This window comes from Branchiostoma lanceolatum, chromosome 11, assembly GCF_035083965.1.
Source record: "Branchiostoma lanceolatum isolate klBraLanc5 chromosome 11, klBraLanc5.hap2, whole genome shotgun sequence".
Lineage (NCBI taxonomy): Eukaryota > Metazoa > Chordata > Leptocardii > Amphioxiformes > Branchiostomatidae > Branchiostoma > Branchiostoma lanceolatum.
Window position 1 is genome coordinate 5502784 of NC_089732.1, and position 19544 is coordinate 5522327.

General features: G+C 43.3%; 2 protein-coding genes across 5 annotated transcripts; both read left to right on the forward strand.

Moving 5' to 3' along the window:
- The first annotated feature begins 25 nt into the window (after positions 1-25).
- Positions 26-18786, forward strand: LOC136444670 (PHD finger protein 24-like). 4 transcript variants are annotated; one of them, XM_066442349.1, is made up of 9 exons: positions 26-87; positions 14424-14529; positions 15008-15190; positions 15824-15902; positions 16001-16107; positions 16382-16474; positions 16893-17032; positions 17485-17535; positions 18134-18786. In XM_066442349.1, the coding sequence occupies exons 1-9, from the start codon at positions 38-40 to the stop codon at positions 18240-18242; spliced, it is 918 nt and encodes a 305-aa protein (XP_066298446.1). In that variant the 5' UTR covers positions 26-37; the 3' UTR covers positions 18243-18786. The 4 variants fall into 4 exon arrangements, with proteins under 4 accessions (XP_066298446.1, XP_066298445.1, XP_066298444.1 ...); XM_066442348.1 differs by lacking the exon at positions 26-87 and adding an exon at positions 8697-8939; XM_066442347.1 differs by lacking the exon at positions 26-87 and adding an exon at positions 9889-10598.
- On the forward strand, positions 5141-7557 carry LOC136445320 (tripartite motif-containing protein 2-like). Its single transcript, XM_066443268.1, has one exon. It carries the CDS (start codon positions 5516-5518, stop codon positions 7325-7327), a length of 1812 nt encoding a protein of 603 aa, XP_066299365.1. The 5' UTR covers positions 5141-5515; the 3' UTR covers positions 7328-7557.
- Positions 18787-19544: the final 758 nt, after the last annotated feature.

The following is a 19544-nucleotide window of genomic DNA, read 5'->3' on the forward strand; positions in this document are numbered from 1 at the left end:
CGTCACTTCAAAACTGCACCATCATGATGACGTCTTCATGATGACGCATTACACCTGCTGCAAATTTCGTCATATTGACGAGGAGAGGTAAGAAATGGTATTGACATTCAACAAAATCAAACGTCATGAATATCTTTTGTTTTTAGAAAATAGGAGACCGAGCGACATTTCGAAATGAATGAATTAGAGTCCATTCCAAGCTACCAAGAGGGTTTTTTTTAAACAATATTTGCAATAATTTAGAATTATCTGAATATCTGAGTGACGATAGTTCTAATTTTTTGTAAAAGATTGAATATGAAAAGGGACGTAAAATGGGGGTCCCGTGTTCGAGGAGGGGCTCAGCAACTTCTCCCTGAAAAATAACAACAAATAGAAACAACAAGGAAACTTGCCACTGGCATGCACAGCACGAGTAACGTTTTGTAGACTCAGTTCAAGGAGGCTCTTTGATATCCTTGGTGTAATGATGGCATACCTGTAACGTTGTTTGATGACGTCACGCTAAACGCACCAACTTAGCTAGCGTAGCAATTTTTTTTTTTGCCTTATTGGGCAGTCTTTATACAAAACAGTGTATGTTTTAGTTGCCATCGCAACGATGTCTAGAATATCCGTAAAAGTTCACCCGTTATAGACATATTTATGAGCGTTTCATCCCCGGATATACAAGCAAATACTAGCCAGACTATGTCTGTGATAATCGCATCTTCACTTCAGGCCACAGCAAGTAAATTTTATGGATGACATCAGCGTGCGCATTGATTTTCGCCTGATTTGGAAATAAAAAACAAGATTTTTTTTACCCTTCGGCAATGGTCAACATACCGAAAATAGTACAATATATCGCAAACTACAGTCAGTTCTATCGCTCATTCGTTCTAGATGCCATAAAAAGGCATTTGCACATGTAAGACAGCAATAGCGGAGAGCTAGAGAACTTCAGCTGAGGAAAAGTGAGCAGAGCCTGCAACATGTAGTCACCGTCAGTCTGCCTCATGACTCAGGAGACTTTAATTTCGTGCCAAATGTACGGAAACCTTGTCTCTGCCGTCTTGCAATACAGACCCGGATCTAAATTCATCATTTAATAATTCTAATGTCGACATCAGTGTTAGTTAATGTTTTATTGAATACAGGGATAAAAGGCTTGTTGTAATACCGTGTTTTACCGCTTTAATTCTACTTACATGCTTTATGGTTTTTTGCCCGCCTTGTTTTTTTTCGCCCGCGCGCAATAAATTTGGAGCCTGCAGAGGATGTCATCCATAAAATTTACTTGCTGTGGCCTTACGAAAGTTTTTTTTTTCTGTATAGACTGACATGCAAGAAATGTTGACTGTGTGAATGTGGAAAACAGGCTAATGAAGAGGTACTGTACGGTAGGACGCAGACAGTGTACCCAAATATAGACCCAAAGTCAACAGACAAATGTACTCTCCAAACCCGAGTATATAGACTTTGAACCTGTCGCACGTTATGTAACAGGTGTTTGACCTCAAACGCGACGTGGTTTCCATGACACAATAGATACATCATGTCCTTATCCAATCACAGACTGGGAAAAGAAACATAACAGATTGACTTAAGAAGAAACAAGTGTGTCGTAAGCCGATGTTGTGACATAGTGTGGCTACCAGTGTATTGACCGAGTAGTGTGCTGTTACGTTTCAACAACATCAAAATGGCGATCGTTCAGGCCGAAATGTTTCACGATGAAGAGTACATTTTGACCTGCGCACTCTGTCGTGGCCGCTTCGACCACCCGAAAGAGCTGCCGTGCCTCCACACGTTTTGTCGGGGCTGCTTGGAACGGCATGTTGGCGGTAAAACTGTAACCTTCAACTGCCCAACCTGTCACAGAATAACGGTCGTACCAAAGGCTGGCGTGGACGGCTTTCTCAACAACCGTCACATCAACAGTCTGGTGCAGTTGAACGAGCTTTTCAGAGGTGGGGATTCTCACCCGGTCTGTCAGTTCTGTGCGTCCAAGGAAACGGCGACGTCTTGGTGTCAGGATTGTTCGTCCTTCCTGTGCAAGAGCTGCCATGATCGAGCTACACGAATCTACCAGGGGACGAGGTTTTACACGTTGGAGGAATGTTGTGATCCAACTGAGTACAAAGCTATGTTTCGCAAGAATATTCCGGGTGGCAGCACTGACGAAGCGGCGACGTTGGATTGTTTATGTATGATGGAAGAACGTCGCGACAGTGACGCTGACGTCCTCGACCACAAAGTGACAGACGTCACCTCAGGTACGGACGCGTCAGGCACTGGCTGCTCAGCCAAATGTCAGAGTAGCACAAAACTTAAGGACCCTGTCTTATTGCTCTGAAGACAGAAGAAACTGAGAATGACTATAAGGAAAGGGAAGGAAACATGAAGCTTTGGCACAACTACAAGAAACAGTTGGACGAGAAACCTCACGGTCAAGAAGACTTAAAATTCGTTGGTCCGGAATTCAAACAAGTAACCGTCATGCGTCAATAAACAAGTCGACTAGTTTTGAGCGGTTCAAAAATTCAGAGGACTACGAATCGATAAATGAAGTGCGATAAACAAGGTGAAAATGAAAGTGAAAGAGAGATATCGATCGGCGCCGCAAATGACTCATAACAGAAAGTTGGAGGACAAATAACGTTAGATAGTAGAGGGACAGAAAATGTGAGGTACGTATACTCAATAGTATGAATATTGTCGGCCCGATCCCCATAGACATTTTGTTCAAGGCAGCTGTAGGTCCAACAGAGGTGAATTTTGTACTTCAAACTCTGTCAGCATAAAAAAACGGTGACTCTATACATGTTACAAAGTAAGCACTGGATATTGATTTAAAATGACATTACCATATTGTAGTGCCTGATGGCACGTAAAGTACGCTACCGTAGTTTTCCACCACCGCTGGCAAGAACTACAAAAAACAGAAAATCGGACGCTGTGTGAAAAATGTCTCCCTATGTTTCAACTCCTTCTGAAAGTTATAGATTACTGTCGGTTATCATTTGAGTGTTATTATGCTGGCCAGTAGATGCACATATCGTTGTCAATTTTATCTTGCAGTTACATACAGTTTCTTCTTAGTGCCAGTCAAAGGGATGCACTTATGTTTTACTTAACAAATGAATTGTACAGAATAAGTCATCCTATAATGATATGAATAGCCTCATTCAATAAATCATCTAGACAGCTATTTATATAGCTTGCAGTATACTGCATGCTGTAGCATACTTTCATAAATAGATTTGTAGGTATTTTATTATTGTATATTTTTGTGTACATTATCTTTATGTCTTATCATTGCTGGTGGCGTAGGTATTCTGGCTGAAGATCTAGAGCACTTAATGGCGGACCGTAGCGACTGGAGGAAGAGGGTTGACTTAGTCGGCAACCCGCACGACATGATGATGATGATGATGGGACGTATATGTTGTATACTATATGCCACAGATATACATGTATCAATTGAGCACTGCACCGCTGTGTATTTTCCTTTGAATGTTTTGATTAAAAACAAATTGACACGTGATTTCAATATTTCATGTGTTTATAATGTAATAGATAGTCCACTGTTTCAAAACTATGAAGGTCATATACGATATGATCTCAGAGTCATTGCCCTGAATCAAACTCTATAGTAAGACTCGATTCAAATTCATTTAGTTCTGAAAATAATTCTTTTTAGAAAACGGGATACTTTGAAAAGTTGGGATAACTTCTACATGTATTTGCAAAGTTATTTCAATAATGGTCTAATCTGTAGTTTATGACCCACCCACCGTAATAATGAACCTCTGACAAGATATGAGTAAGGAAACACACTTCCTTTATTACACATTTTGTCTACAGATTAATGTTTGAAGAGTTTATGTACGAATTTGTAGCAGGTACTGTGCTTCTTTGTTCAGTTTATCAATAATTCTGTTTGAAGAAGAAGAAAAAAAAGTAAATAATACCTACATGTATATACCGACCCTATTTTTTCAGGACCGTAATCGGAAACACTACATTAATTTCCCAACGCCATATAGAACACTTGGAGGAGACCCAGAATGACATCTTGAACTCACGGAACACACATTACACACCCTCATTTTGCACAATTGATTTGTTCCATTGTTCTTCCGCATGGTTGACTGTTGAATCAAAGCTAGTTCACCTGTGACTCACAACGCAAGGAGTCACTCAGGCTGGGGTCACTGAGTGATTCTGAGGGCAGGGGGAGGGGGTTGTTGATAGCAGTGCAATTTTTTTCTGTGCCGGCCGTTTGCGTGGATGTTCTCTCAGAGACAAGTGTGTCAATTGTCGAAAATATATGTGTAGATATCTGCCATACTCTTTGAGTAGATTATTATCATCAAACTGCATGTTCCCAAATAACAATCCGCCCTTAGCCAAATTCGCACCAAGGCTTACAGACTGACACGTACATGTACTGGGGAGAAAGGCGTTACATTGATACGCCTTGCGGTTGTAATTTTGAATCACGGCCTCGAATATGACGGATGTGAAACAAAATAGACGCCAACACGTTCGTCTACCACTCCCTGACGTGTGTGTTGTGCTTTAGGCGTTACCAAGAAACAACGATACTTCCGTGTCTTCACACCTACACACCTTCTGCCTGGTGTGTCTGAGAAAGTTTCGTCGGTCTAGTCGCGATTTCAGGCGCAGGACGTGCCGTGTTGTCGTCGCTGTACCGTCGAGAGGTGTGGAGGGTCTACCCGAGAGCTTCTATATGAAGGGACTGCTCTAGTTTACCGTACTGCGATTTCAAGTACCGTGCCGTCGTCGCTGTACCGTCGGGGGGTGTCGAGGGACTACGTACCCGATAACTTCTACGTGAAGGGAGTAAGGGGATTTGCGGTTTCAAGTATCCGTGCGGCGTGCCGTCGTCGCTGAACCGTCGGGCGGTGTCGAGGGTCTACCCGAGAGCTTCTACGTGAAGGTACTTCTCTAGTTTACCGTACGGTAGGGGGATCTGCGATTTCAAGTACCGTGCCGTCATCGCTGTACCCGTCGGTTGGTGTCGAGGGTCTACCCGAGAGCTTCTACGTGAAGGGACTGTTCAAGTTTACTGTAGGTAGGATAGGGGATATCTGCGATTTCAAGTACCCGAGCCGTCGTCGCTGTACCGTCGGGCGGTATCAAGGGTCTACCCGATAGCTTCTACGTGAAGAGACTGTTCAAGTTTACCGTATAGGATAGGGGGTATCTGCGATTTTAAGTATCCGTGCCGCCGTCGCTGTACCGTCGGGTGGTGTCGAGGGTCTACCCGAGAGCTTATACGTGAAGGGACTGTTCAAGTTTACCGTATAGGATACGGGGTATCTGCGATTTCAAGTACCGTGCCGTCGTCGCTATACCGTCGGGAGGTGTTGAAGGGACTGTTCAAGTTTAGCGCAAGGTAGAGGTTCTGTCGGACCTGTGCGTCTCAGAATAGAAAAAGGCGGGTTTTAGTTGCCGGGATTGCTTGTTGCTTCTTTGCGAAGATTATCGTGGGGTTCATTCCAACATGCCTATAACAAAATCTCACGACGTTTCGACGGTTGAAGATCTAGAGTTGTGCCAAAAGGGGGTTAAACTTCACGACGCCACGCTGTGTACCATACATAGGGACCAAGTAGTGACGTCCTACTGTAACACATGTGAGACACTCTTATGTCTGCGCTGCACGCAGTTCGACCATCGCCCGGGGCCCGACCATGACCCGTGTGAACTGACGAAGATTGCCGAAGGGCACCGAACCAGTCTTCGGGAGCTCTTGGGCAGAGTTCGGGACTTGAAGTCGGAGACTACAAGAGCTAATGACAAGGTCAAATCGCAACAAGGGACTCTTAGACTAGAGAAGAAAAGGGCCGAGGATGACATCAAAGATTTCTTTGACGAACTAACTGCTTTGTTGGAAGTGAAGAAAACTGGTCTTTTAAAAGAGGTCCAACGTGTCAGTGCCGACAAAATGGCGACCTTGGCTCAACAATCCCGTAAGTTGGACGACTTTTTAACCGACATAGAGTCCAGGATGAAGTTTTGCGAGCAGTCCTTGTCTCACCGTAGTGATACCGAACTAGTACCGCTACAGAAACAAATACAGAGGAGCCTCGCACAGATTCTATCGCGAGTCGATGTTAGTCCTAAAACGAACACTTTGATTGTGTATAGGGCCGACAAGACATGTCTACAAACATTACAAGATCTCGAAGCTGGTTTTATCCAGTCCGCTCCTTGTTCTCCCTCACACTCAACACTTTCCATCCAGGACGTTACGGAGGGATTTTTCACTACGATCCAACTAAAACCGCGAGACGAGCAAAGTCAGAAGTGTCACATAGATAGTGAGAATATAGAAATTGAGATTAAAGAACCCACAGGTGGTATACAAGAGGCGAGCATTGAGCCAAAGTCTGACGGTACGTGGGACATTAAGTGGAGACCTCGGGTAGCCGGCGAGCATTGCGTGGTGGCCAGCATTGACGGGTACCCCATCGAAGGTAGCCCTTACGTCATCAGTGTCAATAGCAACAATCCCGTCCTGCAGTTTGGGAAGAGAGGAGCAAGGCGTGGTCGTTTTAAAGAACCAATCGGAATCGCCGTAGACAAACTCGGTCAAATCGTGGTCGCGGATTCGACGAACGCGAGGATACAGATTTTCGACCCTTGCGGAAAGTTTCTACGTGAGCTTCCGGCGTTGTCTTCTCATGCTACAGGCTTGGGTGTTAGTCCTCTTGGTGATATCGTTGTTGTAGAGTGGGAACAGAACACTGTGATGATATTTTCAGCGGAGGGGAAGCTTCTCCAGCGGTTTCGTTGCGAACAGTTCCGGCAGCCGTACGGAGTAGCCGTGCGACAGGACGGGTGGATCGTCGTAGCAGACGCTAAAGCTCACCGCGTCTTTGTCCTCGCGCCGGACGGGACGCTTGTACGGACGGTCGGAGAGAGGGGGACCGGCGACGGCCAGTTCGAACAGCCGTACTTCGTCGCCACCAACCAAAACGACGACATCATCGTAGCCGAGATGTCCAACCATCGCATTCAAGTCTTCGACTTCTTCGGGAACTTCAAGTTCAAGTTCGGATCGTACGGACACAAGTTGGGGCAGTTTTCGTGCCCGGCCGGAGTGGCCGTGGACAGGGACGGTCACATCATCGTGGTGGACACGGATAATCTGCGGGTTCAGGTGTTCCGAGACGACGGGAAGGTGTTGTCGGTGGTGAGCAGCGCAGAACGCCGACTGAACATTCCTCACGGCGTGGCCGCTACAGAGGACGGACACATTTTTGTAGCGGACACCTACAACCACTGTGTCAAAAAGTATCAGTACATGTAAGTAAAAATGTCAGTTACCCCATGTAACGTACGTAATTTATTATAAAACAACATGAATCTATTTTGCTGTTGTATTTTTTTCTGCCTTATCTCTTGTCTACGTCACATGTGCGTACAATAAAGCTTGAGACAAAATTACGCTGCAGTTCTGATAGTAGGCGCTAGGCAGACTGAAGCTTTTTTCCAGTCACAATCGAAATTGTAAATCCATTACATGCACATTGAATACAACCACATGTCATTTGCAAATGAAGTACAAAACTAAAGCAAAATCTGGTATGTAAACTAAATACAAACCGCGTCTCTGGCTATATGACCTCAGTGTCTGACGCAATAGCGTTAACGTTCATAAACGTTCAATAAAGACTTGTTCTAGATCAAAGCTGGATCCTACAAACAATTTCCGACTGTCGTGGCCATAACAACAGTAACACTCTGTTATTCGGATAACATAGAGAAGGGCCATTCTAGAACTTGTATTATGATATGTACACTTTTAGTTATAATATGTCCTCATAGGACACTACATGCCAAATGTTTCACATACATTGCATAGCAAGTTATTGGAGGTGGCGGTAACAGCAATATAGGTTAGTTGTGTAGGCAGTTTGAAAACAGGACAGAATTCAGAACGTCTAACTTGATGAATACAGAATCCATTGAAGGCAAACCAGGTAGGATAAGGGCGGTATGTGAAAATAGAAAAAAATTATACAACAACCTCGAGGTTTCAAAAAAATGGACGATGATGACGTTTGAATAAAGAAATATGCAAAAGGACAGAGGAAGAAATATATTGTATCAAAGGTTGAAGACGTTGAAATGAAAAGAGGAATTGCACTAAAATTGTACGATTATTGTTCCGAACGTTCTTTTCAGCTGCGTTGCACTGTCCTGTCACACAATGTGACCTACTTAGATGATATCACTGATCAACCACCAATGAAAGACCGTTAGACAGCTGTCAGTCACAATATCATTATAGAACTATAAACAAACTGGCTTTAACAACTATCGGATGGCGTTCTCAAAACAGGCAAGCTAAGGGTCACCTTTGAAAGACGTACAACTAAACACTTAGTCAAAGATGACAAAAGACAGACGGCATTACTTGTGTTACTGCTCGAAGTTATTCCTGTTCTATACCTACGTCGTCTTGAAACATCTGTAAGTGTAAGGTAGACGTTTCTGTCTAGCTGATGTCTTGGTCTCTCAAGACACAGGACACGGACGGCAAGAACAACACGTCGTCTTCTTACCTCTGACTATGCAGTAAAAATGACAACGTTCTAGAATGACAAAGCTTGTTACGAAAATAGCATTGTCTCTACAAATACGTCGTCACAATAGAAAGAAAAGGTTTTAAGTTGTCACAATTGTAACGTAGTAACAAACGAGCAAAAAACAGGTGTTGTAGCGAACTGGCGTGCGTGGTGAGGAAACAGCAGCACCATGGGAGTACCGCTGTCTAAGAAGACTAGAGCGGAAAGAAAAGCCATGGCTGCGCCCAAGATGGTGACCGCTGTCAAGGCGTTCAATGAAGCTGGGGCGAATGCACGTCGCTGGAAGCCAGGGGGCGCTTCTGGGAAGACTGCCTGGAGTGGCAAGTCAAGGTGTGTAATCTCGTGTATGTGAAAAGGTAAACAGGGCACAGTAATTTTGTGATAAGCGTGTACCAATGTTGACGTTCAGTCTTAAAACCTACTATATTTCACGTGCTAAATATGGCTACAATAACTAGTTATAAATTCATTCATAGACTCTGTGACATGCTGATGTCATAAAACAATATAAACAGGGATGGTCGCGTAAAACGGCATGCTTCGCCTCAGTCTGAGGTTCGACCGCTTTTAGAAAATGTTACGATTTGCCTATTCTCCAAGCAGAGGTTTTGGTCGGGTGGGGTAGTAGTGGCCGTAACGGGAGGCCAACGTAAAAAAACCCGTCCACTACTACCCCACCCGACCAAAACCTCTGCTTGGAGAATACGATTTGCCTCCTTACATCTGCTTGGATATGAGAAGACCCCCTCCCCTTTCTTTCAAGATCGCATTGCACATTACTGCACGTGCGGTCCTACCGTTGAGTTGTACAAGAGTGATACTGTTGGCTTAGGAAGGGTAGAGAAGGCCAAGGCCAACATCACGTTGGACACAGCTGCAGTGTACGCGTGGAATTTCACAGTACGACAGTTCACCACACAATGCGCTTTTGTCCCGTTTTTCACAGCGCTTCAGCCGCCGTTAGATTGATAGCCTCAAACGGCTCTTAATAAAATAGCATGTCGGCGTCAGGCTCCGTTTGCTGCGAGGATTATAAAACATTTACACTGTCAAATCATCACGTCACCCGGTCTGAATGAAGATTTATGTTCCTTTCAAACACTGCTCTGAACGCTACATAACGGGAGGACAATACTGAACACATGCCCCTCTTCTGAAATATCAGCATCCTTTATACTTGTTACAAACGCCTGTCATTTAACGATTAACAACTTCGTAATTGGGTTTGGAGAATGTGTTTGTTGTTATGTTTTCACGCGTCATACTACCACAGTGTATAGACAGCCTTTGTAGTGAGGCAGTCAGAAGTGGACACAGCGTATAGAAGTGCGCGTGTCAGTGAGATGTAGACCATGACTGAACGTCAATCGGAAAAGCTCTCCGGATAGAAGTGTGCGTGTGTGAGAGAGGTAGACTCTGAAACGTCAATCGGAAAAGCTCTCCGGATAGAAGTGTGCGTGTGTGAGAGAGGTAGACCCTGAAACGTCAATCGGAAAAGCTCTCTGTTAACTGAAGTACGTCAGCCGACTGCGCCCCTATGCTGCGGTTCAGTCGATCAATATCCCAAGAGTTTTAGTCGCCGGTGTTTGCGGAAGTTGCAAATTGCCGTGGGAGAAACTCCATTTGACAATAGCAGTGGCAAGGACAGCACTTTGTGTACAGGTGTCTCAGTGTATCCTGTCATCCAGTCGAAGACTATCCACGCAAGGACTACGTTTCTGTCGGCATTTGTCGTTGACTCGTCGTGGTGTGCGATAAAGCGCAATGGCTTCTTACCACTGGCATCGCAATCGATATCATGACCGCCCGTGCTCTGGAGAAGTGGCAGAGGGTCGTGCGTTTTGCCCGCATGGCTCACGCTATGAAGCCGCCGGACAAATCGGGCCTGCCCGTGCCCGAGGTCCGCGTGTGTGCCTTCACAACATGGTCCGTAAGGAGGAGGAACAGCGTCGAGGGAGCCAAAAATGGCTTCAACAAACCCACTCAGAGGTGAGTCACTGAGGGAAAAACAACACATGGTGGTACAAAGGTGCACCTGTTTAGTAATCATTCGCTTCTCATTTTGCGCCAGCGGTGTCGCAGCTACCAACAAGTTTCGCCCCCTGGCCTTACTTAATTTGTCACAGTGTCGGAGCTTCGGAGGGCTCTCTCGCGACATTTTGACGTTTCTCTCTTTCTCTTTGACAAGAAAGGGCACCGATGTTTCGTTGCCATATACATGTAACAACGTCCTAAACAGTAGCTTATGATAGACTCTCTCCGTCAAGACGTTTCCGTGTTTGAAGGTTAATAAGAATGAATTAGTTATAAGCAACTATTTATCATTGTATAAATGTTACGGTAAACGTTTGAACTTTCTGACTGGCATATCTCACGACATGGAACGGCTGAAACGTCAGCGTGTCACTCATACTCTGTAAATTTACGTCTTATTTACATTCAAAGTTACCAGTGCTTAATACATGGCGATGAAGTGATTCTGAGTAGATTTGACCACAAACACGATGTTTTGTAATCAGCCAGTAGCGACCACGTATGTTGTTATGTTAGCCTCCACGAGGCCTTCCTACGGACGTATGGATCATAGAATTCGGCAGAAAAAGGAATAATTAGCCAGTAGAGTCAGTCCATGCATGGTGAAGATCACGGAGCCTGCAAATGGAACCCTGGCAAATGTTTTCCCTATAGCCGGCGTAGTTAGTCTGGTAGAGACGAGTATGTTGTTGTTGAGTCGTACATTTGTATTTTGCAGTAGCATGATTCGTGCCAATCAGTCAATCCGGGAGAGACTGTTTTGATATGGAAATGCTGACGGGCAAGACTTCTCATCGCCCTTTCAGTGATTTGGAGAAAGTCTTGCACAAAAGAAACGCTACACTAAGTCCTTTCCCCTCCATTTCAACCTTTACATACTCTTGGTTTGAAGGGAATGTATTTGAACCTGTCGCACTTCTATCTATGTTTGATAAGATTTCATACAACAGGAAAATAATAGGCATGTAACCTTGCAAATTCTTTAACAAGGCGAGAGAAAAGAGGTAACGTCGTGAAAAGATCTTACTTTGGTAACAAAACGTCTTGCTAGTGAAGACAATGACCCCAGTGCAACGCAGGGAAAGCCTTTTGAATAGGAACACATACCTTTCTGTAATTTTGATATAATCACTTGTACAACCACGAAAAAATACATAAAACAAAAACAGCTACTACATAGTTATAGTACGTTAAATGTACTATAGTTACGGGGAACTCATAGCCCAAGTTCCCTTTGTATTGTGGCCGTCTTTTATTTTGTGTCTGGTTATCAGAAAAAAATCTTTGTAGTCCATCCGACACATTAATGCCATCAGAACAAATTTTTCAAGCCCCCGAGACAATAACATTGATTTACAACTTTGTCTGCCAAAATTTGAAATGTCACCACGTTTTTTTCCTGCACGTCACCGACAAAGGTTGTCATCAATTTGACGGTCTAAAAATGTTATGTCTCACACCAAAAGAAAGAAGAAATGCATGCTTTTTAAGACTAGTAGAGTCGATATGTATCTTAAACATTAAAACAAAATTACGTTTTAGAAGGATATTTCTTACGAAATAGAATCGAGATATCCACAGAACTGTTTATTTGAGGCGGCCATCTATCACAGTGTGATGCGCTAGTTTATTAAGTATTAATGATGCAATTAATTCCGACCCAAACTCAAAACAAACACGCGGGCCTGACGTCATGAAAACACGCGACAAAACCATTCAACCTCCCCCTTTTAAGCTTAAGCGGGAAAAACAAGCCGGCAGCTGCCCAAATCTTGTGTCTCCGGCAAAGATTAAGGTACCACGCGACGACACTTGACGTAAAACAGGCGTTTGCTACTCCAACGTGCGCAGAGATTGAACACAGTGTTTCCCCTCCAAAGCCTTGGTTTCATCCCGTATTATGTAGAGTAATTTGTAATCCCGTGATAAACTGATTGAAAAATGGGTCCTGACGTAAGATTCATGGTCTTTCTACTCGAGGAGACAGGTTAGGGAGACGCTGAACAGAACACTTTCATTTGGGTTAGCTCTGGTCTCAACTGCGTCGCCTAGCATGGCCTGTGGAAGGTATGGCAAGATAGGCCTGGTCACACTAGTTGCACAATAGTCGTACGATTGCAAACTGTTTTGTTGTACGAAATTCAGCTGTCTTGTTACCAAAATGCCGTTTGAATCCTTTTCGGTGGCTGGTTCTGTCACAGTCTGCTTGAAGATCCTACGTCAGAATCGTACGACCACCTATGACGAATGTGACCGTGCCTTTAAATGCATTTGCGGAACATATAACGATCCTTAAGGTTCTCAATCTCAAATCTAAAGTAGACGTAACGGTCGAAGTTTGTATTGTGGGTCTTTTCTGGGTTTCTACATCTCCTATTGGTGCTGCGCATTTTCCCTGTTGTACTCCGGACCCGTTTAGAGAAACAGAAACCCCGAAAAGGCCGAAAACAAACACACACAAAACAAGCCGGACCGAGATATGCCTGGAGATTGAAACTCATCCAATTCTATACCTCCCCTTTGAAATATCAGTTGTAATATTCATATTCATCATGTATGCTTTTAATGGTCATAGCACAGAGAGAAATAGCATTGATTCTATTTTGCACTTGTAAAGTATACGATTGAACCGTATCGTTTTTACATCAATATTTTCACAACAATGATCACTGGACTTAAGTTTTGGGTGAAGTGATTTTATGTAACACCTTGTTAAAGACTGAATGTTCTGGAGAACGTTGTTAAAAGGGCTACAATACGGGTCCTGTTACCACTGAGCGAGACAAATGGGTTCCGGGTCGGCAAATCCTCAATGAGGAATGTCAACAACTCTTCAGAATCAATCGTGCACGCCTCAAATTTAGAGATAGGTGGCTACAAGAGAAATGCAATATGTCGGAATACAACTTTCTCATTTGTAGTTTAAGAAATGTGAAAGTCTGTGTTCTGTTTTCGCATTCTTTTTTTGTCGTGTAGCTTACTTTCTGTGCTGTGTTCGCTTTGTTGCTAGGTGACATTTGGCATAAAAAAGAATTCTATAGCAAAAAAATAGCTTTTATTTGTTTTGGATCAACTCAAGGAGGTTTAATAAACTTCCTTGGATCAACCACACAAAATTACTGTTTTATATCACTGTTTTTGCTCTGATATCTTGTATGAAAAATTCGTTCGAATGTTGCTTGATTGACGGTTTCGCATCAGCAGAAGTGTAACGCAGGCATACACGTATGAATTGACTTTGACTTTTAAAAACGCCAACCTTAGCGAGGGTAAGGACATGTTTTTCGTTCCACGTCCATTGTTTCCTACACTGAAAAGGCTCAAGAGGAACGTCAGCGATGTTTGAGCGATTATTTACAAACGACTTGACCGTATCAAATACTCAGCAAATATAATGTCATTGGCATTCGAGTGATCATGAAGTTTTTGACAGACGTAATTATCAGCCCTATTCTGTCCGGAAATAAGTCAGCTAATATTTGAGGACAAGTAAAGCAGCAACAAAACTTTGTAGCGGCCTGTCTGCTACATGTTCTGTTCTTTGCTCTGAACTGCATGGACAGCACAAAGGTTCCATTTACACTAGAAAAAAACAATACTACGATATCAACAGGATTTGTAACCAGGATTGTGGTGTCGTACGACCTTTTTTTTCTCAGAGTAGCAACATACGACGGCCTACGGCGAGAGTGACCGCGTCGTAGATATCCAGCACTCGTCTTCAAGGCCACAAGATGTTCGAAGTCATCGTCATGTAGTGATTTTGTTGTGTATTTTCAGTTCCGGTGGTGGCGGGAAAGTCTTCAGCCTGTCCGGGCAGAGGAGGAAGCCGTATGTACCTCGTGACGAGGAGTACTACACCATCATGTATGACGAGGAACCACGGGTGAGTACGGTACACTCAATCCATCAACATCTCTCTCTCTCTCTCTGAATGATTAGTTACATAAATAAAATACTACGTTAGTTAGTTGCAATCCTTCCTATACCTTTCGGTGCATAGGGCGCTACCCATTACCGTTTCTATAACCCTTGGGCCACGCAGTTGTGCAATCACTACTCGGCGATCTTGTGCTTTTGGTCGAATCCCTAGCAGACCTCAATGTTGTGCCCTTGGGAAATACACTTTACAACTCAGTCCCACCTACTAGTGTTTATTTCTTCGCTCTACTCAGGTGAAAATAAGTACCCACCAAGCTTTGCTCAGGGACATCTTTTCGGATGGAACGTTAAGGCCCCTGGTTTCATGAAGAAACAAGAACGATAGTAGAGAACTAGCGCCCTGCTGGAATGCTTGTTTGTTTCAAACAAACCTTAAGGTTTACCGGTTGTCAGACCTGTAAAAATTTTTTTATCTTTTTTAGATCACCACCGACGTGACATGTACGATATGTAAAGGCTTCGAGCGGTCTGCTAAGATCCAGTGCCGTGTGTGCGGACGGAACTGTCACACCAACTGTTTCGAGCGGAGGTACCGCGGAGACGAGCAGGCCATGGAGGCGTCCAAACGCGCGGACACCGAGGCCGGCTGGACTTGTGCCGACTGTGTAGGGATTCCTCTCTTTCCTCACCCGTCTCTCTCTGTCTCTCTCTCTCTCTCTCTCTCTCTCTCTGATTCTATTTCCCTCTATCCCTCTTTGTCTCTCTGTCTTAGCCTGGAATCTAAACCTATTATAGCTCCCGAGTCTCTCTCCGCTAATTTGCGGAGAGAAACTCGGGAGCAATAATAGGTTTGGATTCCAGGCTATCTCTGTCTCACTCTCTCTCTCTCTCTCTCTCTCTCTCCTCCTCTCTCTCTCTTTCTCTCTCTCTCTGCCTATATCTCTCTCTGATTCTATCTCCCTCTATTCCTCTTTGTCTCTGTCTCACTCACTCTCTCTCTCTCTCTCTCTCTCTCTCTCTCTCACACTCACTTTCCCTACGCTGACGAATGCATAGATGACTGAAGACAGTCGAAAAATTTAGACGGCCTACATTTAATAATGATTCATCTGTATGGGACAGCATTTTAATCGGAATGTCTTTCACAGCATGCGCTAAAGAATGCATATTAATAGTTATCATAATACACATAACTTGTCTTTACATACTGTTTACCTTGATGTCTAACCTTCATAAACGTAAGTTATCATAATAAGTTGTCATAATGAGGTTGTTCTTTTTCTTTCTTTCTTTTTTAGGAGAATTTAGGACAACTTTTAGACGAGTACGAAACAAGTATGCTGATGGACAAGTTCGACGAATACGACTCAGACCAAAGTAAGCTCTGATTTCTAATCTCTAATTTTCTGATAATTTCCAAACCAAGATCTATTGTCATCATTATATTTTCACAACTTTGCAACCCCCCTTTCCAGGTACCCAGATCACCTTAGAGGAGTACATAGAGTTCCAGAAGGATCTGTGTCTGGAGTCGGAGGGGATCGAGCTGAGTAAAGAACGAGAGGAGGAGGAACGGGAACTGGTAAGGCATTTTCGTACACTTATCAATGTAACTCCAATTGAGGAAGGGATGGTGGGATCTTTATATCGCTTTCAGTCCTACATCTTCCTATTCAGGTCAATGCCTTTCTCTTCTCTTTTCTTTTTAATTTCTTACGATGCATTTAGCTTGGGTACCATACCAATGATTAGCGCTCTCGCCTATATTTCCTTTCACTTAGCTGCTACGACCATTTTAAACATGAATTGAAGTGCTATGTTCTTTGTCCGACATACATATCTTGTTTGTTTGACAGTTTGGGAACATCGACATCAGCGGTGACGGCGCCATCAACTGGTGGGAGTTCCTCACGGCCAAGAGCATCCACTTCCTCAAGAAGAAGCCAAAGGTCAGATTGCGATGACGTCATTTACAAACGACTTTTTCACCAATCAAATCACGAATACTTCGTTAAGATTCCATAGAATCTTAAAGGATTATGTGTATAAAATTTCTTTATTGTCTTTTCGTCACTTTCTCAAGAAGAGGCCAAAGGTCAGATTGTGATGACGTCATTTAACAAACGAATTTTTCACCAATCAAGTCACGAATACTTAGTTAAGATTCTATAGAATCTTAAAAGATTATTTGTATAAAACTTCTTTATTGTCTTTTTGTCACTTTCTCAAGAAGAGGCCAAAGGTCAGATTGTGATGACGTCATTAACAAACGAGTTTTTCACCAATCACGTCACGAATACTTAGTTAGGATTCTATAGAGTCTTAGAAGATTATTTGTGTAAGACTTCTTTATTGTCTTTTCGTTAGTCTTACGTCTTGAAGCAGCTGACGCCGTGGGAGGTCAAACGCATCCGGGACATCTTCAAGGCCAACGACATGAGCCAACATGGCGTCCTGGACCATGACGAGGCTGTCAAGGTCATGAAGGAGTGGATGAACAGTGTCGGGTGGGTGACGTCACACATGACGTTTTTAAGATAAAGTCATTTGATACATGCAGTTGAATTAGATATTCATTTTGCTGGTGGTATCTTTTATGCCATTGGCCCAAACCATCTTGTGACAGGACAAGACTGACAAATCAGCACCAAGGACAGAGCAGGTAAACGATAGTATGTGTGGCACAAGGTGCTGTCGCGAGGACCAATCACAATGTTTGAAAATGGCGGGAATACTTGAGATAGATATAGATAGTCATGTTCAACATCCTCACTCAAATTGATTTTGCCATACTCTCTAATTCAGTTGTACGAAGAAAGTATGTAAAATGTATGTTTATATAGTGTAGGGGGCACCCGTATGGCACCCATTGCTATGGTTTCTGTCCTCTTCTAACCTGAGTGCCTTGTACAGCCCATGATATTGACCATAAACTTGTTTTGCTCTGTTTCCATGGCAGCCTGGAGTCCCCGGATGGAGACTACTCCAAGTACCTGATGACGTCATCATGGTGCATATGGTTGCTTTTCTTGTTGTTGTTCTTGTTGTTGTTGTTGAGATCCTAAACAATGGAGTTCATACTTAAAATCCAATTGTAAGTTGGATCTTTTGTAACCTCCAAGCAGATGTAGGGTCCAGCTCAGTGGTTTACATGTAATTTGTTTTGTATCTCCTTCTCCTATGACGTGCAAAACGCAACAGAGGCACGTGTAAAACATTGAACCAGACCCTACATCTGCTTGGAAATCATCCAAGTATTTGCGTAGTTGCTTGGATTTCGAGATTACAACGTTTTACATATAATGTATTTTTTTCACTTCTACAACCATGAAAGAAAAGAGCTGTTTAAAGAGGCGACCAAATTCCATCCTAATTTCTCCTCGTTTGCAGACAAAAAGAAAACTACCCTCCTCTTAGCTTCACAAAACCCACACATCACAGAAAAAGTGGGATCAGTCATCTTCCACTGTCTCGGAAAAAAGTCAAGTTTTGAGTTTAGAGTTGTAGAGCACTATATTGTTCACTGTCTGTCCCTTCTTTTCATGTTGAAAGCATTAGAAATTGCAATAAACTTTTAATTATTAAAACTTCGTTCTGTTTTCTACCAGTGTGATCCCCTGGGACACCTTTATCCGTGAACACGCCGTCACCATCATCGCGGCCCGGCCGAACAACTTCGGCAAACAACACTTCCTGCCGGTCAAGAGGAAGGGCTGAAGAGAACCGTCACACACGGGGTAGGGGGGCGATGTGAACGGCACGATGTTATAACTATGGACCAATATGGGCAAACACTGTAGTAAAGCACTGCACAAATGATACTCTAGGCATTGATATGACGTGTTAGAAATATAGACATATCAAAAGAAGATAGCATTGTATTCCTGTGATATGATGTTCATCTTAATTTGAAGGAAAGCAAGGAGTCTTACGTACAAGAAATGGGGAAAATGGAAGACATTGCGTTTCCCGATTCATCAATTGTAATGGAATTTTTGTCTACAAACATCTTTGACCTAACTGGAGAAAGTTGTTTCTCTTTTGAACGTTTGAACGTTCAACCGTCACAGATGTTGTAGTAAAGAATTGTACTTAGATGTCTCAAAATTTAAATCTAGAATGAGATCTATACATTGAGGACCTCTATACATTTAATAGACGCTTATGAAAGCATACCAACAACAGACTGTGAGATCGCCACGTTGAAAGACTGGCTAAGTTGCAAATGAAATAAAACTGTTTATTCCAACATGGAGGACTAGCCTGAGGAATCTTGTGGTTTTAGTTATGGATCATTGAATGCTATCATGAAAATTTTTCTGCTCTTTGTGATTTCGCAGCTGGGTTTCTCCATTTTCAAGTTGGCCGTCTTTGAATATTTTCGCCTTATGCCCCTACACAACACAACACAACACAACGCAACGCAACGCAACGCAACACAACACAACACAACGCAACGCAACGCAACGCAACACAACACAACGCAACGCAACACAACACAACACAACGCAACACAACACAACACAACACAACACAACACATTTCAGCCCGACTTTTTTTTAAACCAGCTTCTCGAGAAGTGTTTGCGGTAGCACTACAACCTGTTCAACCTCTGGCTGGTCAAACTTTCACAAGTCTCTTTACTAAAGAAGCCATCTAAAAAGGAGACGCTATTTAGTAATCCTGTCACTTGACCCGAATGTGCTCCAGGAGAAAACTACTTTACAGTCACAATGGCAGCTGGTTAACCTCAGTCATCGGTGTAACAAGGCGGTAATACCAGAAAATCCCGCAGACAACGATGGATAAGCCCTTCTTTTGTGCTATTTTAGGGAATAAGTAGGCTCGTTGATCTAGTTGATCCAGAAGCAGGTTAGGTTGTTGATATTTGTTGTTCCTCTCCATACCAACATTCGCGTCGTCCTCAAAGAGGTTTCAGTCACGACGCATGGCTAAAATAATAGTATTTTACACAGGATTACTCTTCCGATGAAATATTTACAGGTAACAGGGACCTCT